The sequence below is a fragment of the Anastrepha obliqua genome, chromosome 5 (genome assembly GCF_027943255.1).
Source record: "Anastrepha obliqua isolate idAnaObli1 chromosome 5, idAnaObli1_1.0, whole genome shotgun sequence".
NCBI classification, from domain to species: domain Eukaryota; kingdom Metazoa; phylum Arthropoda; class Insecta; order Diptera; family Tephritidae; genus Anastrepha; species Anastrepha obliqua.
In genome coordinates this window covers 55,359,264-55,382,095 of record NC_072896.1, presented here as the reverse complement: position 1 = coordinate 55,382,095, position 22,832 = coordinate 55,359,264, and the positions used below count along the sequence as shown (strand labels likewise).

The 22,832-nt window shown below is 35.1% G+C and overlaps 4 protein-coding genes across 4 annotated transcripts; all 4 read right to left on the bottom strand.

Annotated features, from left to right (window-relative positions):
- Window positions 1-2,822: 2,822 nt before the first annotated feature.
- On the bottom strand, window positions 2,823-3,173 carry LOC129249423 (histone H2A-like; the record flags this gene model as incomplete). Its single annotated transcript, XM_054889234.1, has 1 exon — window positions 2,823-3,173. A coding segment is annotated over exon 1 (351 nt), but the record flags the coding sequence as incomplete, so codon positions are not given.
- Window positions 3,174-8,625: 5,452 nt separating this feature from the next.
- LOC129249424 (histone H2A-like) lies at window positions 8,626-8,976 on the bottom strand (the record flags this gene model as incomplete). The annotated part of the gene is made up of 1 exon (XM_054889235.1): window positions 8,626-8,976. A coding segment is annotated over exon 1 (351 nt), but the record flags the coding sequence as incomplete, so codon positions are not given.
- Window positions 8,977-14,442: 5,466 nt separating this feature from the next.
- LOC129249462 (histone H2A-like) lies at window positions 14,443-14,793 on the bottom strand (the record flags this gene model as incomplete). Its single annotated transcript, XM_054889289.1, has 1 exon — window positions 14,443-14,793. A coding segment is annotated over exon 1 (351 nt), but the record flags the coding sequence as incomplete, so codon positions are not given.
- Window positions 14,794-20,030: 5,237 nt separating this feature from the next.
- Window positions 20,031-20,491, bottom strand: LOC129248772 (uncharacterized). The gene is made up of 2 exons (XM_054888388.1): window positions 20,443-20,491; window positions 20,031-20,349 (listed from the first exon to the last, which is right to left on the bottom strand). Exons 1-2 carry the CDS (start codon window positions 20,454-20,456, stop codon window positions 20,031-20,033), a joined length of 333 nt encoding a protein of 110 aa, XP_054744363.1. The 5' UTR covers window positions 20,457-20,491.
- Window positions 20,492-22,832: the final 2,341 nt, after the last annotated feature.

Here is a 22,832-nt window from a genome sequence, read left to right as displayed (position 1 = left end):
ATGGTATCACCAGAGCAATTGTCAGTGGCGTTAGTTGGATGCATGAAATTATCCAATATTTTGATGAATATTGAAAACTTTAGTTTTGGTTGAAATGAAAGATGGTAATGAAATAAATAAATCTCACTAATGTGAATTATGTAAATTTTATTTTAATATAATACTTAATTTTTTGATATTAATGCAAATATTCACTAATCAATTGCGTTTTTAAATATATATATATATATATGTGTGTGTGTGCATACAAAATTTTTTATTTAATTAATTAAATATTATTTTAATTAATAAAAAAATTTAACTTTTTCTTTAAAAAATTTGCAATATATGTCAAAGCAAGGTACAAAATTCCCATATGTACATACATACATACGTGCTTACATACACGTATACAACTTGTATGCTTGGCGAAGGCAAAAGGCAAAGGTAGTAAGAGTATGATTGGATTCCAAAGTTAAAGAAATAAATATAAATATAAAAATATAATTTTAACTACATATATATTTTTAAAAAGTTGTATTTATTTAGCGAAAAAAAATTATTTAAAAATTAAATATTATATATCAGGTTAGAGGCCTGGGTGTTAAAATACAGTCATAATCTATTTAGTTGTATAATGAGTATGTACCTATGTACTTGTGCACATGAAATATAGAATCACAGAATTGTGATTTTGTTTAAAAATCTTAATTGTACAAAATTTTGAGTCTTTGTTAAAATAATATTGTGGTCCTGAAAAGGACCGTTTTTATGTTTTTTAAATATGAACGCAAGAAATTATTTAACCGCCGAAACCGTATAAAGTACGGCCTTGTCTCTTTAAAGCGTACACAACATCCATAGCTGTAACTGTTTTCCTTTTGGCATGTTCAGTATAGGTAACTGCATCACGGATAACATTCTCCAAAAATACTTTTAAAACACCACGGGTTTCTTCATATATCAAACCAGATATACGTTTTACACCACCACGACGAGCTAAACGTCGAATAGCTGGTTTAGTGATACCTTGGATGTTATCACGTAAAACTTTGCGATGACGTTTGGCGCCACCTTTTCCCAATCCTTTACCACCTTTGCCGCGACCAGTCATTTTTTAGTATTTACTATTTGCACAAGTAAGAATTTAACACTTTAACACTGTGACACTTCACCACCAATGAAATAACAGAAGCGAGAGCACATCTATTTATACCAAAATCTCACAACTGCAATACCCAAGACAAAAGGTACACCATACATCTATCTCGCTTTAACACATACCTACATAATACATGGACTTATGAAACGTATTAGAGGAAATTGCGACTTAAGATGTGAACGTCATACAATTTGTTATTAGTACAGTGTATAGTGTTCTGTAGTGTTCAAGTGTGGGAAAATAATAAAGTGAGTAGTGAAAAATGGCTCGTACAAAGCAAACAGCCCGAAAATCGACTGGTGGAAAGGCACCACGTAAACAATTGGCGACAAAAGCTGCACGCAAAAGTGCACCAGCAACTGGTGGAGTTAAAAAGCCACATCGTTATCGTCCAGGTACAGTGGCGTTGCGTGAAATTCGTCGCTATCAAAAGAGTACCGAATTATTGATACGCAAATTGCCATTCCAGCGCTTGGTTCGTGAAATAGCGCAAGATTTCAAAACAGATCTACGTTTCCAAAGTTCTGCTGTTATGGCTCTACAAGAAGCAAGTGAAGCATACTTGGTTGGTCTTTTTGAAGATACCAATTTGTGTGCCATCCATGCTAAGCGTGTTACAATTATGCCAAAAGATATTCAATTGGCCAGACGTATTCGTGGTGAACGTGCTTAAATCAATAAGAAAACTTACAAAAAATCGGTCCTTTTCAGGACCACAATTTGTTAAACGAAAAAGATCAAAAATTTTATTGAAATATTTATGCCTATATATGGACCTGTTCGTAAATGCAAAAATTGGCAACGCTGCAACTCATAAGTGGTCGAAAAGGCAACAATGCAGTATATTGTGCGCAAATAGCAGCAAAACACAAATCATAAAAATGGCTGATGCAACAGATGTGTGCTGATTAGCAGTGGCAGTGCAGAATAATCATATTATGCAGCGCAGTGATGCATTTACGAATAGGCTCTATGTGTAGATATTTTTGTGTTTTCGTAAATGTATGTAGTATATACCTATACAGTTCTTTATCTACTCCATATCATTTATACTCGTGTGTTTTTAAGTATAGTCGGCATGCATGTATACACGTTTATGTACGTATGTATATGCACACATAACCAGTTTATAAGCAGCAATTTTGGCGCAATTCGGTAATATGTATAAAAATATAATACACCTAATGGGATGCCACGTTCTTTATTAAGAATATTAAATGAATAAGAAAACTATTATGAAAAAACGGTCCTTTTCGGGACCACAATTCGTTTAACGAAAAAGATCAAACATTTTATTGGAATATTTATGCGTAAACATATATGTGTAGATATTTTTGTGTTTTCGTTAACGTACGTAGTACATGCATACAAACATACATATGCATTTCTTTATCTACTCCACTTCATTTATACACGAGCGTACAGTCAGTAGGCATGTATACACATGTATGAGTGAATATGTATAAATAACCAGTTTATATGCCGCAGTTTTGGCGCAAATATACATGCGTCTATTCACATTCGATAATATGTATGAAAAAATAACACATTTAGTGAGAAATTATTTAAATCTCTTTGTAAATGTATTTTGTCGTCCTGAAAAGGACGGTTTGTTTGCGTCGGTATTTATAATTATAATTCGCCTATATTTTTCACTTTATGCTTTCTTTTCGGTCTTCTTTGGCAAAAGTACAGCTTGAATATTAGGCAAAACACCACCTTGAGCAATAGTTACACCGGACAACAATTTATTCAATTCTTCATCGTTGCGGATGGCCAATTGTAAATGACGTGGGATGATTCTTGTCTTTTTGTTATCACGAGCAGCATTACCAGCCAATTCAAGAACTTCAGCTGCTAAATATTCCATAACTGCAGCTAGATAAACTGGAGCACCGGCACCAACACGCTCAGCATAATTGCCTTTGCGCAACAAACGATGAATACGACCAACTGGAAATTGAAGACCAGCACGATTTGAACGGGACTTTGCCTTTCCCTTAACTTTACCACCTTTACCACGGCCTGACATTTTCACTGCTATAGATTGTTCACTTCACTACACGACAAAGCACTGTACTGTATTATACTCAAAGTATAAGCACACTATTCACTGATACACAAAATGTGCGCTGCTTATATACTTTTTCGCTATGCTGAGCACCAACCCTTATGCTGTGCTGTTGAGCATCGTGTGTGTACTACTACTTCGTATTGTCTCGCCGAAGAGTTGGTCGGCAAATATACATTAAAGCATGCACATGACGCATGGTAGGTATAATAAGTGACAAATAGTGTGAGTGAAAATAAAATCATAAAATCGTCAAAGTTGTGAAGAAATTAAAATGCCGCCAAAAACTAGTGGAAAAGCAGCGAAGAAAGCCGGTAAGGCTCAAAAGAATATTACTAAAAATGATAAGAAAAAGAAGCGTAAGAGGAAGGAAAGTTATGCCATCTACATCTATAAAGTGTTGAAACAAGTACATCCTGATACCGGTATTTCATCCAAGGCCATGAGCATTATGAATAGTTTTGTGAATGACATCTTTGAGCGCATTGCTGCGGAAGCGTCGCGTTTAGCTCACTATAACAAACGTTCAACCATCACCAGTCGCGAAATTCAAACTGCTGTACGTTTACTCTTGCCCGGTGAATTGGCCAAACATGCCGTCAGTGAAGGTACCAAAGCTGTTACCAAATATACCAGTTCCAAATAATTTTTCCAACTGAACTAAAGGTATATAAATATATTAACAAAACAAGGCCCTTTTCAGGGCCATAAAATATAAATTAACAAAGAGAATGAAAAAATGTCTTAATTAATATCTCTACATATCGCACCCTAAATACAAAAGGGTCACAACTCAAAATTTTCCAAACTCGAGCTTGACTTGTTTACAGTAGCACAGAAAACAAACTATGTGACATATCACGCTGAAATTTGCCATGTAAGCTTATAACAGTCCTATCAAAAAACAAAAAATTTATTTTTGCCATATGTCATTCGCGGACCGTTTTATTGATAACGTTTCGTTCATATTTGAGCAGAAGGAACATTTTGAGTTGTGTCCCTTTTGTATTTAGGGTGCGATATGTATGTATGCACATTGAAATTAATTTTAAAATTCCTTAATATTGAAGAATATGTTCATATGGTTTCATTAGTCTATTAAATATGATTTTGTTGTTGAGTTTGTTGAACTACTTGGTTTTTATTTTTTTAATGTTTTCTACACACTGTAAGGAATAAATTCACTTTTGATCTTTTTGTTAAGAGATTTTGTAGCCCTGAAAAGGGCTTATTATTAATTTACCATGAAGGTTCCGTTTATAACTCACTTACAAACACCGTAAATTATTTACTTTTTACCTGCTGCTGTAGGTTTTTTTGCGGCTGGCTTTTTATTAGATGCAGACTTCTTGGTTTTAGCAGCAGTTGCTTTTGCTTTAGCTGCTTTTGGCTTAGCAGTTGCAGATTTGGCTTTAGTTGGTTTCACTTTTAATGCACCACCCTTTTTTGCATCTTTCGCCTTAGCCTTTTCAGTTTTCTTCTTTTCAGCTGTTTTCTTACTGGCAACAGATTTTTTTACCTTTTTCTCACCACTTGCCGCCTTTTTGACTTTACTCAATGATTTTTTCTTTGATGCACCACTATCTGCTGCCTTCTTTTTAGCCTTAACCTTCTCTGCTGATTTTACGGCTTTTGATTTCAATTTTCCCTCGCTTGATTTACTGGCTGCAACTGATAGTTTGAATGAACCGGACGCACCTTTTCCTTTGGTTTGAATTAATTTGCCACTTGTAACAGCCGATTTCAAATAGCGTTTAATGAATGGTGCCAATTTTTGGGCATCACATTTGTATGTCGCACTAATATATTTCTTAATCGCCAAAAGTGATGAACCGCCACGTTCCTTTAAATTCTTAATTGATGCGTCGACCATTTGTTGTGTTGGTGGATGGGTAGGGGCAACCGACGGCTTTTTGGGCTTAGCTGCCTTAACCTTTTTGGCAACAACTTTCTTTTCAGCAATAGTAGCAGCAGTAGCTACTGGGGAGCTTACATTGACAACAGCAACTGAATCAGACATCTTTATTTATATATTGTAGATTAAAACCTCAATTCAAATTCCAAGTATGTATTATACACTTTAAACACTTCACTCACTTTATGCACTGTACGCACTACACCAATAGAGCACTGGTAAATAAAGATAATTTCTGGAATTCGATATGTTGTTTAACTCTCTTTAAAATTTGAGAAGCAGAGCGAAAAGATGATAATCAAATTTTCACGTTCCAGTGCTATTTAGTGCTGCTATATGACAAACTTTAAGATTTATTTAATTCACTAAAATTCACTGAATTTACTAATTCAACAAATGAATATGTAAAACGATAGTATGCATGTGTCACTTTCATATCAACATACTTAAATTGGAATAAAATCAATATTTTTCTTGTAACGAGTGTTTTAGTCGAAACTTTGTACTCAAAATATTAAATTTTCGCTAATTTTAGTCGATTTTCTTAAAACTCCGTAATATAAATCAATTATTCCTATTGAAAATATAAAATATATCAAATTATCAATCATCTAAACATTTTATTTTATATATTACTTAAAATAATATGTTTGAAAAAATAAAATTAAATATCTCCATGGTATCACCAGAGCAATTGTCAGTGGCGTTAGTTGGATGCATGAAATCATCCAATATTTTGATGAATATTGAAAACTTTAGTTTTGGTTGAAATGAAAGATGGTAATGAAATAAATAAATCTCACTAATGTGAATTATGTAAATTTTATTTTAATATAATACTTAATTTTTTGATATTAATGCAAATATTCACTAATCAATTGCGTTTTTAAATATATATATATATATATGTGTGTGTGTGCATACAAAATTTTTTATTTAATTAATTAAATATTATTTTAATTAATAAAAAAATTTAACTTTTTCTTTAAAAAATTTGCAATATATGTCAAAGCAAGGTACAAAATTCCCATATGTACATACATACATACGTGCTTACATACACGTATACAACTTGTATGCTTGGCGAAGGCAAAAGGCAAAGGTAGTAAGAGTATGATTGGATTCCAAAGTTAAAGAAATAAATATAAATATAAAAATATAATTTTAACTACATATATATTTTTAAAAAGTTGTATTTATTTAGCGAAAAAAAATTATTTAAAAATTAAATATTATATATCAGGTTAGAGGCCTGGGTGTTAAAATACAGTCATAATCTATTTAGTTGTATAATGAGTATGTACCTATGTACTTGTGCACATGAAATATAGAATCACAGAATTGTGATTTTGTTTAAAAATCTTAATTGTACAAAATTTTGAGTCTTTGTTAAAATAATATTGTGGTCCTGAAAAGGACCGTTTTTATGTTTTTTAAATATGAACGCAAGAAATTATTTAACCGCCGAAACCGTATAAAGTACGGCCTTGTCTCTTTAAAGCGTACACAACATCCATAGCTGTAACTGTTTTCCTTTTGGCATGTTCAGTATAGGTAACTGCATCACGGATAACATTCTCCAAAAATACTTTTAAAACACCACGGGTTTCTTCATATATCAAACCAGATATACGTTTTACACCACCACGACGAGCTAAACGTCGAATAGCTGGTTTAGTGATACCTTGGATGTTATCACGTAAAACTTTGCGATGACGTTTGGCGCCACCTTTTCCCAATCCTTTACCACCTTTGCCGCGACCAGTCATTTTTTAGTATTTACTATTTGCACAAGTAAGAATTTAACACTTTAACACTGTGACACTTCACCACCAATGAAATAACAGAAGCGAGAGCACATCTATTTATACCAAAATCTCACAACTGCAATACCCAAGACAAAAGGTACACCATACATCTATCTCGCTTTAACACATACCTACATAATACATGGACTTATGAAACGTATTAGAGGAAATTGCGACTTAAGATGTGAACGTCATACAATTTGTTATTAGTACAGTGTATAGTGTTCTGTAGTGTTCAAGTGTGGGAAAATAATAAAGTGAGTAGTGAAAAATGGCTCGTACAAAGCAAACAGCCCGAAAATCGACTGGTGGAAAGGCACCACGTAAACAATTGGCGACAAAAGCTGCACGCAAAAGTGCACCAGCAACTGGTGGAGTTAAAAAGCCACATCGTTATCGTCCAGGTACAGTGGCGTTGCGTGAAATTCGTCGCTATCAAAAGAGTACCGAATTATTGATACGCAAATTGCCATTCCAGCGCTTGGTTCGTGAAATAGCGCAAGATTTCAAAACAGATCTACGTTTCCAAAGTTCTGCTGTTATGGCTCTACAAGAAGCAAGTGAAGCATACTTGGTTGGTCTTTTTGAAGATACCAATTTGTGTGCCATCCATGCTAAGCGTGTTACAATTATGCCAAAAGATATTCAATTGGCCAGACGTATTCGTGGTGAACGTGCTTAAATCAATAAGAAAACTTACAAAAAATCGGTCCTTTTCAGGACCACAATTTGTTAAACGAAAAAGATCAAAAATTTTATTGAAATATTTATGCCTATATATGGACCTGTTCGTAAATGCAAAAATTGGCAACGCTGCAACTCATAAGTGGTCGAAAAGGCAACAATGCAGTATATTGTGCGCAAATAGCAGCAAAACACAAATCATAAAAATGGCTGATGCAACAGATGTGTGCTGATTAGCAGTGGCAGTGCAGAATAATCATATTATGCAGCGCAGTGATGCATTTACGAATAGGCTCTATGTGTAGATATTTTTGTGTTTTCGTAAATGTATGTAGTATATACCTATACAGTTCTTTATCTACTCCATATCATTTATACTCGTGTGTTTTTAAGTATAGTCGGCATGCATGTATACACGTTTATGTACGTATGTATATGCACACATAACCAGTTTATAAGCAGCAATTTTGGCGCAATTCGGTAATATGTATAAAAATATAATACACCTAATGGGATGCCACGTTCTTTATTAAGAATATTAAATGAATAAGAAAACTATTATGAAAAAACGGTCCTTTTCGGGACCACAATTCGTTTAACGAAAAAGATCAAACATTTTATTGGAATATTTATGCGTAAACATATATGTGTAGATATTTTTGTGTTTTCGTTAACGTACGTAGTACATGCATACAAACATACATATGCATTTCTTTATCTACTCCACTTCATTTATACACGAGCGTACAGTCAGTAGGCATGTATACACATGTATGAGTGAATATGTATAAATAACCAGTTTATATGCCGCAGTTTTGGCGCAAATATACATGCGTCTATTCACATTCGATAATATGTATGAAAAAATAACACATTTAGTGAGAAATTATTTAAATCTCTTTGTAAATGTATTTTGTCGTCCTGAAAAGGACGGTTTGTTTGCGTCGGTATTTATAATTATAATTCGCCTATATTTTTCACTTTATGCTTTCTTTTCGGTCTTCTTTGGCAAAAGTACAGCTTGAATATTAGGCAAAACACCACCTTGAGCAATAGTTACACCGGACAACAATTTATTCAATTCTTCATCGTTGCGGATGGCCAATTGTAAATGACGTGGGATGATTCTTGTCTTTTTGTTATCACGAGCAGCATTACCAGCCAATTCAAGAACTTCAGCTGCTAAATATTCCATAACTGCAGCTAGATAAACTGGAGCACCGGCACCAACACGCTCAGCATAATTGCCTTTGCGCAACAAACGATGAATACGACCAACTGGAAATTGAAGACCAGCACGATTTGAACGGGACTTTGCCTTTCCCTTAACTTTACCACCTTTACCACGGCCTGACATTTTCACTGCTATAGATTGTTCACTTCACTACACGACAAAGCACTGTACTGTATTATACTCAAAGTATAAGCACACTATTCACTGATACACAAAATGTGCGCTGCTTATATACTTTTTCGCTATGCTGAGCACCAACCCTTATGCTGTGCTGTTGAGCATCGTGTGTGTACTACTACTTCGTATTGTCTCGCCGTTTATCAGAGAGTTGGTCGGCAAATATACACTAAAGCATGCACATGACGCATGGTAGGTATAATAAGTGACAAATAGTGTGAGTGAAAATAAAATCATAAAATCGTCAAAGTTGTGAAGAAATTAAAATGCCGCCAAAAACTAGTGGAAAAGCAGCGAAGAAAGCCGGTAAGGCTCAAAAGAATATTACTAAAAATGATAAGAAAAAGAAGCGTAAGAGGAAGGAAAGTTATGCCATCTACATCTATAAAGTGTTGAAACAAGTACATCCTGATACCGGTATTTCATCCAAGGCCATGAGCATTATGAATAGTTTTGTGAATGACATCTTTGAGCGCATTGCTGCGGAAGCGTCGCGTTTAGCTCACTATAACAAACGTTCAACCATCACCAGTCGCGAAATTCAAACTGCTGTACGTTTACTCTTGCCCGGTGAATTGGCCAAACATGCCGTCAGTGAAGGTACCAAAGCTGTTACCAAATATACCAGTTCCAAATAATTTTTCCAACTGAACTAAAGGTATATAAATATATTAACAAAACAAGGCCCTTTTCAGGGCCATAAAATATAAATTAACAAAGAGAATGAAAAAATGTCTTAATTAATATCTCTACATATCGCACCCTAAATACAAAAGGGTCACAACTCAAAATTTTCCAAACTCGAGCTTGACTTGTTTACAGTAGCACAGAAAACAAACTATGTGACATATCACGCTGAAATTTGCCATGTAAGCTTATAACAGTCCTATCAAAAAACAAAAAATTTATTTTTGCCATATGTCATTCGCGGACCGTTTTATTGATAACGTTTCGTTCATATTTGAGCAGAAGGAACATTTTGAGTTGTGTCCCTTTTGTATTTAGGGTGCGATATGTATGTATGCACATTGAAATTAATTTTAAAATTCCTTAATATTGAAGAATATGTTCATATGGTTTCATTAGTCTATTAAATATGATTTTGTTGTTGAGTTTGTTGAACTACTTGGTTTTTATTTTTTTAATGTTTTCTACACACTGTAAGGAATAAATTCACTTTTGATCTTTTTGTTAAGAGATTTTGTAGCCCTGAAAAGGGCTTATTATTAATTTACCATGAAGGTTCCGTTTATAACTCACTTACAAACACCGTAAATTATTTACTTTTTACCTGCTGCTGTAGGTTTTTTTGCGGCTGGCTTTTTATTAGATGCAGACTTCTTGGTTTTAGCAGCAGTTGCTTTTGCTTTAGCTGCTTTTGGCTTAGCAGTTGCAGATTTGGCTTTAGTTGGTTTCACTTTTAATGCACCACCCTTTTTTGCATCTTTCGCCTTAGCCTTTTCAGTTTTCTTCTTTTCAGCTGTTTTCTTACTGGCAACAGATTTTTTTACCTTTTTCTCACCACTTGCCGCCTTTTTGACTTTACTCAATGATTTTTTCTTTGATGCACCACTATCTGCTGCCTTCTTTTTAGCCTTAACCTTCTCTGCTGATTTTACGGCTTTTGATTTCAATTTTCCCTCGCTTGATTTACTGGCTGCAACTGATAGTTTGAATGAACCGGACGCACCTTTTCCTTTGGTTTGAATTAATTTGCCACTTGTAACAGCCGATTTCAAATAGCGTTTAATGAATGGTGCCAATTTTTGGGCATCACATTTGTATGTCGCACTAATATATTTCTTAATCGCCAAAAGTGATGAACCGCCACGTTCCTTTAAATTCTTAATTGATGCGTCGACCATTTGTTGTGTTGGTGGATGGGTAGGGGCAACCGACGGCTTTTTGGGCTTAGCTGCCTTAACCTTTTTGGCAACAACTTTCTTTTCAGCAATAGTAGCAGCAGTAGCTACTGGGGAGCTTACATTGACAACAGCAACTGAATCAGACATCTTTATTTATATATTGTAGATTAAAACCTCAATTCAAATTCCAAGTATGTATTATACACTTTAAACACTTCACTCACTTTATGCACTGTACGCACTACACCAATAGAGCACTGGTAAATAAAGATAATTTCTGGAATTCGATATGTTGTTTAACTCTCTTTAAAATTTGAGAAGCAGAGCGAAAAGATGATAATCAAATTTTCACGTTCCAGTGCTATTTAGTGCTGCTATATGACAAACTTTAAGATTTATTTAATTCACTAAAATTCACTGAATTTACTAATTCAACAAATGAATATGTAAAACGATAGTATGCATGTGTCACTTTCATATCAACATACTTAAATTGGAATAAAATCAATATTTTTCTTGTAACGAGTGTTTTAGTCGAAACTTTGTACTCAAAATATTAAATTTTCGCTAATTTTAGTCGATTTTCTTAAAACTCCGTAATATAAATCAATTATTCCTATTGAAAATATAAAATATATCAAATTATCAATCATCTAAACATTTTATTTTATATATTACTTAAAATAATATGTTTGAAAAAATAAAATTAAATATCTCCATGGTATCACCAGAGCAATTGTCAGTGGCGTTAGTTGGATGCATGAAATCATTCAATATTTTGATGAATATTGAAAACTTTAGTTTTGGTTGAAATGAAAGATGGTAATGAAATAAATAAATCTCACTAATGTGAATTATGTAAATTTTATTTTAATATAATACTTAATTTTTTGATATTAATGCAAATATTCACTAATCAATTGCGTTTTTAAATATATATATATATATATGTGTGTGTGTGCATACAAAATTTTTTATTTAATTAATTAAATATTATTTTAATTAATAAAAAAATTTAACTTTTTCTTTAAAAAATTTGCAATATATGTCAAAGCAAGGTACAAAATTCCCATATGTACATACATACATACGTGCTTACATACACGTATACAACTTGTATGCTTGGCGAAGGCAAAAGGCAAAGGTAGTAAGAGTATGATTGGATTCCAAAGTTAAAGAAATAAATATAAATATAAAAATATAATTTTAACTACATATATATTTTTAAAAAGTTGTATTTATTTAGCGAAAAAAAATTATTTAAAAATTAAATATTATATATCAGGTTAGAGGCCTGGGTGTTAAAATACAGTCATAATCTATTTAGTTGTATAATGAGTATGTACCTATGTACTTGTGCACATGAAATATAGAATCACAGAATTGTGATTTTGTTTAAAAATCTTAATTGTACAAAATTTTGAGTCTTTGTTAAAATAATATTGTGGTCCTGAAAAGGACCGTTTTTATGTTTTTTAAATATGAACGCAAGAAATTATTTAACCGCCGAAACCGTATAAAGTACGGCCTTGTCTCTTTAAAGCGTACACAACATCCATAGCTGTAACTGTTTTCCTTTTGGCATGTTCAGTATAGGTAACTGCATCACGGATAACATTCTCCAAAAATACTTTTAAAACACCACGGGTTTCTTCATATATCAAACCAGATATACGTTTTACACCACCACGACGAGCTAAACGTCGAATAGCTGGTTTAGTGATACCTTGGATGTTATCACGTAAAACTTTGCGATGACGTTTGGCGCCACCTTTTCCCAATCCTTTACCACCTTTGCCGCGACCAGTCATTTTTTAGTATTTACTATTTGCACAAGTAAGAATTTAACACTTTAACACTGTGACACTTCACCACCAATGAAATAACAGAAGCGAGAGCACATCTATTTATACCAAAATCTCACAACTGCAATACCCAAGACAAAAGGTACACCATACATCTATCTCGCTTTAACACATACCTACATAATACATGGACTTATGAAACGTATTAGAGGAAATTGCGACTTAAGATGTGAACGTCATACAATTTGTTATTAGTACAGTGTATAGTGTTCTGTAGTGTTCAAGTGTGGGAAAATAATAAAGTGAGTAGTGAGTAGTGAAAAATGGCTCGTACAAAGCAAACAGCCCGAAAATCGACTGGTGGAAAGGCACCACGTAAACAATTGGCGACAAAAGCTGCACGCAAAAGTGCACCAGCAACTGGTGGAGTTAAAAAGCCACATCGTTATCGTCCAGGTACAGTGGCGTTGCGTGAAATTCGTCGCTATCAAAAGAGTACCGAATTATTGATACGCAAATTGCCATTCCAGCGCTTGGTTCGTGAAATAGCGCAAGATTTCAAAACAGATCTACGTTTCCAAAGTTCTGCTGTTATGGCTCTACAAGAAGCAAGTGAAGCATACTTGGTTGGTCTTTTTGAAGATACCAATTTGTGTGCCATCCATGCTAAGCGTGTTACAATTATGCCAAAAGATATTCAATTGGCCAGACGTATTCGTGGTGAACGTGCTTAAATCAATAAGAAAACTTACAAAAAATCGGTCCTTTTCAGGACCACAATTTGTTAAACGAAAAAGATCAAAAATTTTATTGAAATATTTATGCCTATATATGGACCTGTTCGTAAATGCAAAAATTGGCAACGCTGCAACTCATAAGTGGTCGAAAAGGCAACAATGCAGTATATTGTGCGCAAATAGCAGCAAAACACAAATCATAAAAATGGCTGATGCAACAGATGTGTGCTGATTAGCAGTGGCAGTGCAGAATAATCATATTATGCAGCGCAGTGATGCATTTACGAATAGGCTCTATGTGTAGATATTTTTGTGTTTTCGTAAATGTATGTAGTATATACCTATACAGTTCTTTATCTACTCCATATCATTTATACTCGTGTGTTTTTAAGTATAGTCGGCATGCATGTATACACGTTTATGTACGTATGTATATGCACACATAACCAGTTTATAAGCAGCAATTTTGGCGCAATTCGGTAATATGTATAAAAATATAATACACCTAATGGGATGCCACGTTCTTTATTAAGAATATTAAATGAATAAGAAAACTATTATGAAAAAACGGTCCTTTTCGGGACCACAATTCGTTTAACGAAAAAGATCAAACATTTTATTGGAATATTTATGCGTAAACATATATGTGTAGATATTTTTGTGTTTTCGTTAACGTACGTAGTACATGCATACAAACATACATATGCATTTCTTTATCTACTCCACTTCATTTATACACGAGCGTACAGTCAGTAGGCATGTATACACATGTATGAGTGAATATGTATAAATAACCAGTTTATATGCCGCAGTTTTGGCGCAAATATACATGCGTCTATTCACATTCGATAATATGTATGAAAAAATAACACATTTAGTGAGAAATTATTTAAATCTCTTTGTAAATGTATTTTGTCGTCCTGAAAAGGACGGTTTGTTTGCGTCGGTATTTATAATTATAATTCGCCTATATTTTTCACTTTATGCTTTCTTTTCGGTCTTCTTTGGCAAAAGTACAGCTTGAATATTAGGCAAAACACCACCTTGAGCAATAGTTACACCGGACAACAATTTATTCAATTCTTCATCGTTGCGGATGGCCAATTGTAAATGACGTGGGATGATTCTTGTCTTTTTGTTATCACGAGCAGCATTACCAGCCAATTCAAGAACTTCAGCTGCTAAATATTCCATAACTGCAGCTAGATAAACTGGAGCACCGGCACCAACACGCTCAGCATAATTGCCTTTGCGCAACAAACGATGAATACGACCAACTGGAAATTGAAGACCAGCACGATTTGAACGGGACTTTGCCTTTCCCTTAACTTTACCACCTTTACCACGGCCTGACATTTTCACTGCTATAGATTGTTCACTTCACTACACGACAAAGCACTGTACTGTATTATACTCAAAGTATAAGCACACTATTCACTGATACACAAAATGTGCGCTGCTTATATACTTTTTCGCTATGCTGAGCACCAACCCTTATGCTGTGCTGTTGAGCATCGTGTGTGTACTACTACTTCGTATTGTCTCGCCGAAGAGTTGGTCGGCAAATATACACTAAAGCATGCACATGACGCATGGTAGGTATAATAAGTGACAAATAGTGTGAGTGAAAATAAAATCATAAAATCGTCAAAGTTGTGAAGAAATTAAAATGCCGCCAAAAACTAGTGGAAAAGCAGCGAAGAAAGCCGGTAAGGCTCAAAAGAATATTACTAAAAATGATAAGAAAAAGAAGCGTAAGAGGAAGGAAAGTTATGCCATCTACATCTATAAAGTGTTGAAACAAGTACATCCTGATACCGGTATTTCATCCAAGGCCATGAGCATTATGAATAGTTTTGTGAATGACATCTTTGAGCGCATTGCTGCGGAAGCGTCGCGTTTAGCTCACTATAACAAACGTTCAACCATCACCAGTCGCGAAATTCAAACTGCTGTACGTTTACTCTTGCCCGGTGAATTGGCCAAACATGCCGTCAGTGAAGGTACCAAAGCTGTTACCAAATATACCAGTTCCAAATAATTTTTCCAACTGAACTAAAGGTATATAAATATATTAACAAAACAAGGCCCTTTTCAGGGCCATAAAATATAAATTAACAAAGAGAATGAAAAAATGTCTTAATTAATATCTCTACATATCGCACCCTAAATACAAAAGGGTCACAACTCAAAATTTTCCAAACTCGAGCTTGACTTGTTTACAGTAGCACAGAAAACAAACTATGTGACATATCACGCTGAAATTTGCCATGTAAGCTTATAACAGTCCTATCAAAAAACAAAAAATTTATTTTTGCCATATGTCATTCGCGGACCGTTTTATTGATAACGTTTCGTTCATATTTGAGCAGAAGGAACATTTTGAGTTGTGTCCCTTTTGTATTTAGGGTGCGATATGTATGTATGCACATTGAAATTAATTTTAAAATTCCTTAATATTGAAGAATATGTTCATATGGTTTCATTAGTCTATTAAATATGATTTTGTTGTTGAGTTTGTTGAACTACTTGGTTTTTATTTTTTTAATGTTTTCTACACACTGTAAGGAATAAATTCACTTTTGATCTTTTTGTTAAGAGATTTTGTAGCCCTGAAAAGGGCTTATTATTAATTTACCATGAAGGTTCCGTTTATAACTCACTTACAAACACCGTAAATTATTTACTTTTTACCTGCTGCTGTAGGTTTTTTTGCGGCTGGCTTTTTATTAGATGCAGACTTCTTGGTTTTAGCAGCAGTTGCTTTTGCTTTAGCTGCTTTTGGCTTAGCAGTTGCAGATTTGGCTTTAGTTGGTTTCACTTTTAATGCACCACCCTTTTTTGCATCTTTCGCCTTAGCCTTTTCAGTTTTCTTCTTTTCAGCTGTTTTCTTACTGGCAACAGATTTTTTTACCTTTTTCTCACCACTTGCCGCCTTTTTGACTTTACTCAATGATTTTTTCTTTGATGCACCACTATCTGCTGCCTTCTTTTTAGCCTTAACCTTCTCTGCTGATTTTACGGCTTTTGATTTCAATTTTCCCTCGCTTGATTTACTGGCTGCAACTGATAGTTTGAATGAACCGGACGCACCTTTTCCTTTGGTTTGAATTAATTTGCCACTTGTAACAGCCGATTTCAAATAGCGTTTAATGAATGGTGCCAATTTTTGGGCATCACATTTGTATGTCGCACTAATATATTTCTTAATCGCCAAAAGTGATGAACCGCCACGTTCCTTTAAATTCTTAATTGATGCGTCGACCATTTGTTGTGTTGGTGGATGGGTAGGGGCAACCGACGGCTTTTTGGGCTTAGCTGCCTTAACCTTTTTGGCAACAACTTTCTTTTCAGCAATAGTAGCAGCAGTAGCTACTGGGGAGCTTACATTGACAACAGCAACTGAATCAGACATCTTTATTTATATATTGTAGAATAAAACCTCAATTCAAATTCCACGTATGTATTATACACTTTAAACACTTCACTCACTTTATGCACTGTACGCACTACACCAATAGAGCACTGGTAAATAAAGATAATTTCTGGAATTCGATATGTTGTTTAACTCTCTTTAAAATTTGAGAAGCAGAGCGAAAAGATGATAATCAAATTTTCACGTTCCAGTGCTATTTAGTGCTGCTATATGACAAATTAATTTACTAATTCAGCAAATGAATACGTCACCTTCAGATATATCCATATATATATTTTTTTTTTTTTTTGCATTCATTCCTTGGTGTACATGCTTTTTAGCGAGAAGTGGAGTGCTACAGTAACGGACACCATATCATTGGCGGGTATAAATCTTTATATTTAGAATGGTACTTAAAAACAATTCTTTACAATTATGTGATATTTCATTTCATTTATTGCCCAAGGATTATCCTAACATACATTTGTATTTATCTACGAGTTTTAAACTTATGTTTCTTTTGATTATACATTAGGTTATCATTATTATTTGGAATGTCTTTGGCATAATTTTAAAACTTATTTATATTCTCCCAAAAAGGACTCAAATAGGAGATAACCAATTATGTGATAAATGAACTATTTTTATTTTAAATTTGCAGATAAATTGAATTCAAACTTTTAATTTAAAACTAGTCGAACAAAAAGTTTCTAGTACTTCAATTAGGCTCCATTCCTTTAATAATAAAATAATGAATAAATTTAATTTAAAAGGAGCATCAAATCTAAGCGGTTGAGTCTGGTTTGTGTTCTGCGCTGAAGTTGCGGCCTTAAGTATAGTATGTCGGTTCCCCCTCGCTGAGAAGAGGGGTTTGAGGAATTTGCTTTAAGAACGACTGCTGGAAAATTTGAGAATCATTGCAGCAGCCGGGTGCCCCAACATTTATATGCATAAACCTAAACCTATGAAAATTTATGTACAATAAAAACATATGTGGTAAACGAGGCCTAGTATAACCATTGAGTACCAACCTTTATAGTTATAACTAGCTGACCCGGCTAACTTTGTTCCGCCCTAGAGGCAATAAAAAAGCAGATTTTTGATTTTTTTAAGTTCATTTTTTATTAATCAAGTATTTCAATGAAGCTTTAATAGATTGCACTCTTCAGTTAAGCACCTTGTGATACACGACATTTTTTGTTTTATTATCAGGTACAAGAACAAATAACGCAGATGGTTTTCCGACCCGTGAACATATCACATATAATTGACCAAGTGAGCAACATTGATTTTCTAGATTCAGACCACAAACTTTTAAGGATTGGCCGTGTGATTTTTTAATGGTCATGGCGAATGTAAGACGGATCGGAAATTGAAGTCTTTTAAACTCAAACGGAAGATCGGTTGGGATCATCGGGATCCTCGGAAAGAGAACTTCTTCACTTTCGAATTTTCCTCTGAGTATCGTCGCGTAAATCTCATTGTTCATCAATTTATTTACCACCAAACGCGTACCGTTGTAAAGTTTTGCTGGGCTTATGGTTCGAAGCATGATTACTACGGAGCCAACTTTTAGGCATAAATTGTGCGGTGGTAAGCCAGGCACATCCAAGGAGTTTAAAAATTCAATTGGATAGTTGGTGGCTTCATCTTCATTTGCTACACAGTCAATAGATTTGAATGAATGCATTGTTCCAATGATATCATTTTGAATTATGCAGCTTAGGTCATCTAGATCTTTATTCTTAGCCGCTAAAATTGCTCGCTCACTCAACCATTCATTATTTTTGTAGTTATTAATGATGTTTGGGAATACTTTACTGATAAGTTCGTCTTTCGATGAGACAAAGTTACAGAAATTCTGAGGAAATGAAATCAATCTGCTCGATTCGTCGACAGGTACTCGACCATTACCGATGGTTAATGGTTAACGGTTGTAAAGGGTTAAGGAGTAGCCCTTTAGCACTGCGACCATATTGATCTATTGTGCACCCTATGCTGTCTATTGACTGTTAAGTATGCTTATGAATTGTACCAGCTCCTTCTGAGGGAGTGATTGAAGGTCTTCATCTGTAAGCATGAACTTGTTTAAAAACCTTTTCCTTCTATGCGTCAACCCCGGACATTCGATAATGAGATGTTCCATAGACTCCTCATCTTCGCAGCAGAATCTGCAGGTGCTGGTGTTAGTTATGCCTAATTTATGTAAGTGTTTGTTGCAGGTGAAGTGACCCGTGAGGGCGCCTGTGAGAGTGCGAATGCTCTTTTTGTTTAACGTGAGGGCCATGTTGGCTCTTTCAGAGTTGAAACTTAGGAACTTTTTGGAGTGTCTAAGACCCTCTACATTGTTCCAATGCCATTACCGATAGTTAGAGAAATCTTCAGTAGATGTATCATTACGTAATGCAACTCTCATGTTTGTTGCCAGCTGAAGTTTCTTTACATAGCGCCATATTCGATGATTTGAGGCAAGCGTTTGTTTCGTCAGCAGCCGTTCATCTTGGAATTACTGGCAGTATTTGGCGGAAGTCGCTAGACAGTAAAATCACTGCGCTTCCAAAACATCTTGAGCCAGTGCGTATATCTTTCAATGTTCGGTCAAGTGCTTCTAATGCACGTTTATGCGCCAGTCGTCCCAGATGATGATTTTCAATGCTGATAAAACTTTGGCCATTGCTGAGTTTTTTGAAATATGACTTGTTGATTCTTAACGGCACTTTTAATGCTGAATAGCCGTACGGCATCCTTCTAACAATGGCTGTGTGCGTAAATGCGACATGACTTGCAGCATAAGCATCAGTGGCAACACTGCAAGTTTGACATTTGATACTTCTTATACAATTTTTGACAATTTGCAAATACGTTTGTTTGCATTTTTGAACGCGTATAATACTAAAATGGAAATTTTGCTGAATTCAACACTAGACGAAATTTGTGAGCAAAGAAAAGATAGATTTTCTTTAAATTTAAGAAAAAGAAGGCTATTGAAGTCAAAGAGAAAAACGTTTAGGTACAAATGTTTGTCTTTAAAAAGAAAAATACCTAAAAACAAATCGTTTATTAAAACAATAAAGTCGTTTCCCGAGGACATTTTCTATTCCCGTTTCCGAATGAATTGGGCCACTTTTAAAGTAAGGTTTTATAAGTTTTATGAAAATTAATAATTTATAGTTTCACTTTAATAATTTGCTGTTGGAGGAGTCATTGAGTGCCTTGTATCATAAACTTCGCCGAAGTCCTCAAAATACCTCCAGGATGTAGCTTCTCTACCGGAAGAATTATTTCTTTTCTTAATGCGCTTGTACGTTACCAAGAGATTTAAGCATTTTCTCTGCGCTGTGGTACTGTCCAGTCTTATATTGGGATTTACATTTTTAACTTCGGTCACAACTTTCTTCCACAATACATTTTTTTTCCTTCTACCCGATTTAAACTCGTCCTCCATATTCAACCGTACTCTCAGCAATAACTGTGTCTCCGCATTACTGAGATTTTCACTAAAAATGTAAAAATAGTAATCTATACAATTATTATTAACATAATTTAACTAAATTTCAATACAACAATTAAAATAAAACAGTTTTGCTTACTTTTCATCAGACATCGTAGTTAAATGCAGTAAACAATTTTTTGATAGAAATTATGTGTGACAACTGATAGAGTTGTTGTCTTTTTGAACGCTTGATTATTGCAGTTCTGCGATATTGGCATTTCTGAACGTTCTGTTTGTTATGCAATTGTAGTTTGCGCGTCATGTTGCATTTACGAACACAGCCAATGTAGCTGCTATTCCAGAAGAAGCAACTGCAAGCGCAATGTTGGATCTCGCACGAACAGTGGCTAAAATTACTGACATGAGGAATGTCTTACCAGTTCCATCACGGGCCTCAAGGAAATATAAACTACCATTTCTATCGTCAATTGCCTTCATTAATGTTTCATAAACATCTTTTTGTTGGCGATTCAACAGTGGTACATTCGTTTGAATTACTAAAACTACTTGTTGATCTCTGTTATTCGTTCGACGATTTCGCATTGCCAACCGAGCCGTTTCACAGGCTGCCTCGCTTTGCTCTTGTGATTGAGAAGCACGAAGTCGAGCCATACTAAAGCGGCACTCTTCACGGGCAATTCCTTGTGCTAGAAAATGTTGTAGTTAAATTAAATACAAATAGATATCCAAACTATGATATGCAACTATCTATTAATCAAAATAAATTTGATACATTATATAATATGTTTCTAGATTTTAAAAATTCATATTATGGTTCTAGTATAAATAATTTACCAATAGTTAATTATGATACATTTTTAAAAGAATATCCCATTTTTTTATATTTTTTTTTGTGGCGGTGAGGTTGGGTTAAAAATGCCTTCGCACCATATAGTAACCGTCGCTACTACGTGTGTGGTGATTCCACTAAAAATATCCCTCCTCTTCTCTTGGATTTTTCCCTCCACCCCGGGACTGCTTCCGCATTGCTTCGAGGTAGAGGGCCAAGATGACGTCCTAAGAATGGCACTTACTTACTCACCTGCGTCCAGGGACGTCTGTTTTGAGAAACCTATGCTCAATGCTCTTCAGCATAGCTTTCCATTTCGCGCTTCTTTTTTCGGATAATATCCTCCACAAAATTTGTGATGGCATTCCATTTTTCTTCGTCTATCATCATTTTCTCGATGATTTCTTCAGGTTTAAATACACCAATAGCTCGTTGCAGACCTGTTCTCTCTATGTTCCACCTCTCGCATTTAAAGAAGGTGTGCTCCGCATCATCATACTCAGTATCTCTATATATGCAGTTTGGTTGGCACACTTTTCCTATTCGCCACAAATACTTGCGAAATAACCCATGTCCGGACAAAAACAGTGTGAGGTAATAGTTGACCTCACCGTACTTTCTTTCTACCTACTTTTTTAGATCGGGTATTAGCTGTCCATCTACCGTACCGTTCAGAGTTCCATGTAGCCTCTCAAAGTGTGAACGTTTGAATTCTAATCTCGGAGAAGCATGGTCCTGGGACTCCTGTGTTTTTTGCCTCCCATCTCCGTTTGCGCTCTTGTGCTAGAATATCTATAGGGATGGTTCCGCTAATAACTAACACCGCTGCTTCAGATACTGTTCTGTATGACGAAGCCACTCTGAGAGCGTAGGTGCGTTGCGCAGATTGCAAAGTTTTCCGCCGGCATTGCACCCTTAGCGAATCTGCCCATATTTCGCATCCGTATAAGAGAATCGAGTTCGTCGTGTCCATTAAAAGTTTTCGCTTGTACTGCGTTGGACCTCCAAGGATTGCCATGAGTTACTTAACATGCCGCTTACCTTGGCAGCTCTTGTGGCAGCATGGTTTATATGCGCCCAGTAGGTTAGCCTTGTGTCTAATTGCACTCCTAGGTACTTGACCACTCTTTTTGTCGATAAAGTGGTATCAAGTACATGTATGTCTACTTCTAATGGGATACGTATGTTCGTTAGAAGGATTAGCTCTGTTTTCTCTGTGGCCAGCTTTAATCCATGGACTTCTAGCCATATCTGAACTCGGATCATCACCTGATTTAACTTCCTTTTGGCTTCGTCAGTGTTTCGGGGGATTATTACAGCTGCAATGTCATCCGCGTATCCCACTAAATGCACATCTTTAGGCATCTCCATTCGAAGGATTTCATCGTAGCTTATGTTCCAGAGTTCACGTCCGAGTATTGATCCTTGGGCCGCACCTGCTGTTATTTGTTTGGACTTACAACCTTCTCGCGTTTGCTTAGATAGCTGCGAATAATCTTCAATAGATTATTCGGGATCTTGAATTTTACCTTTAAGGCTTCAATTACGTCGTCCCAATTTAAACTGTTGAAAGCATTTCTAATATCCAGTGTGGCTAGTAATACTAAGCGTTTGGAGTATCAATTACCTGCCTGGGCATCTTCTACGCTAGGTATTACATCTTGCATGGCTCCTAAGGTAGATCTGCCACTTCTAAA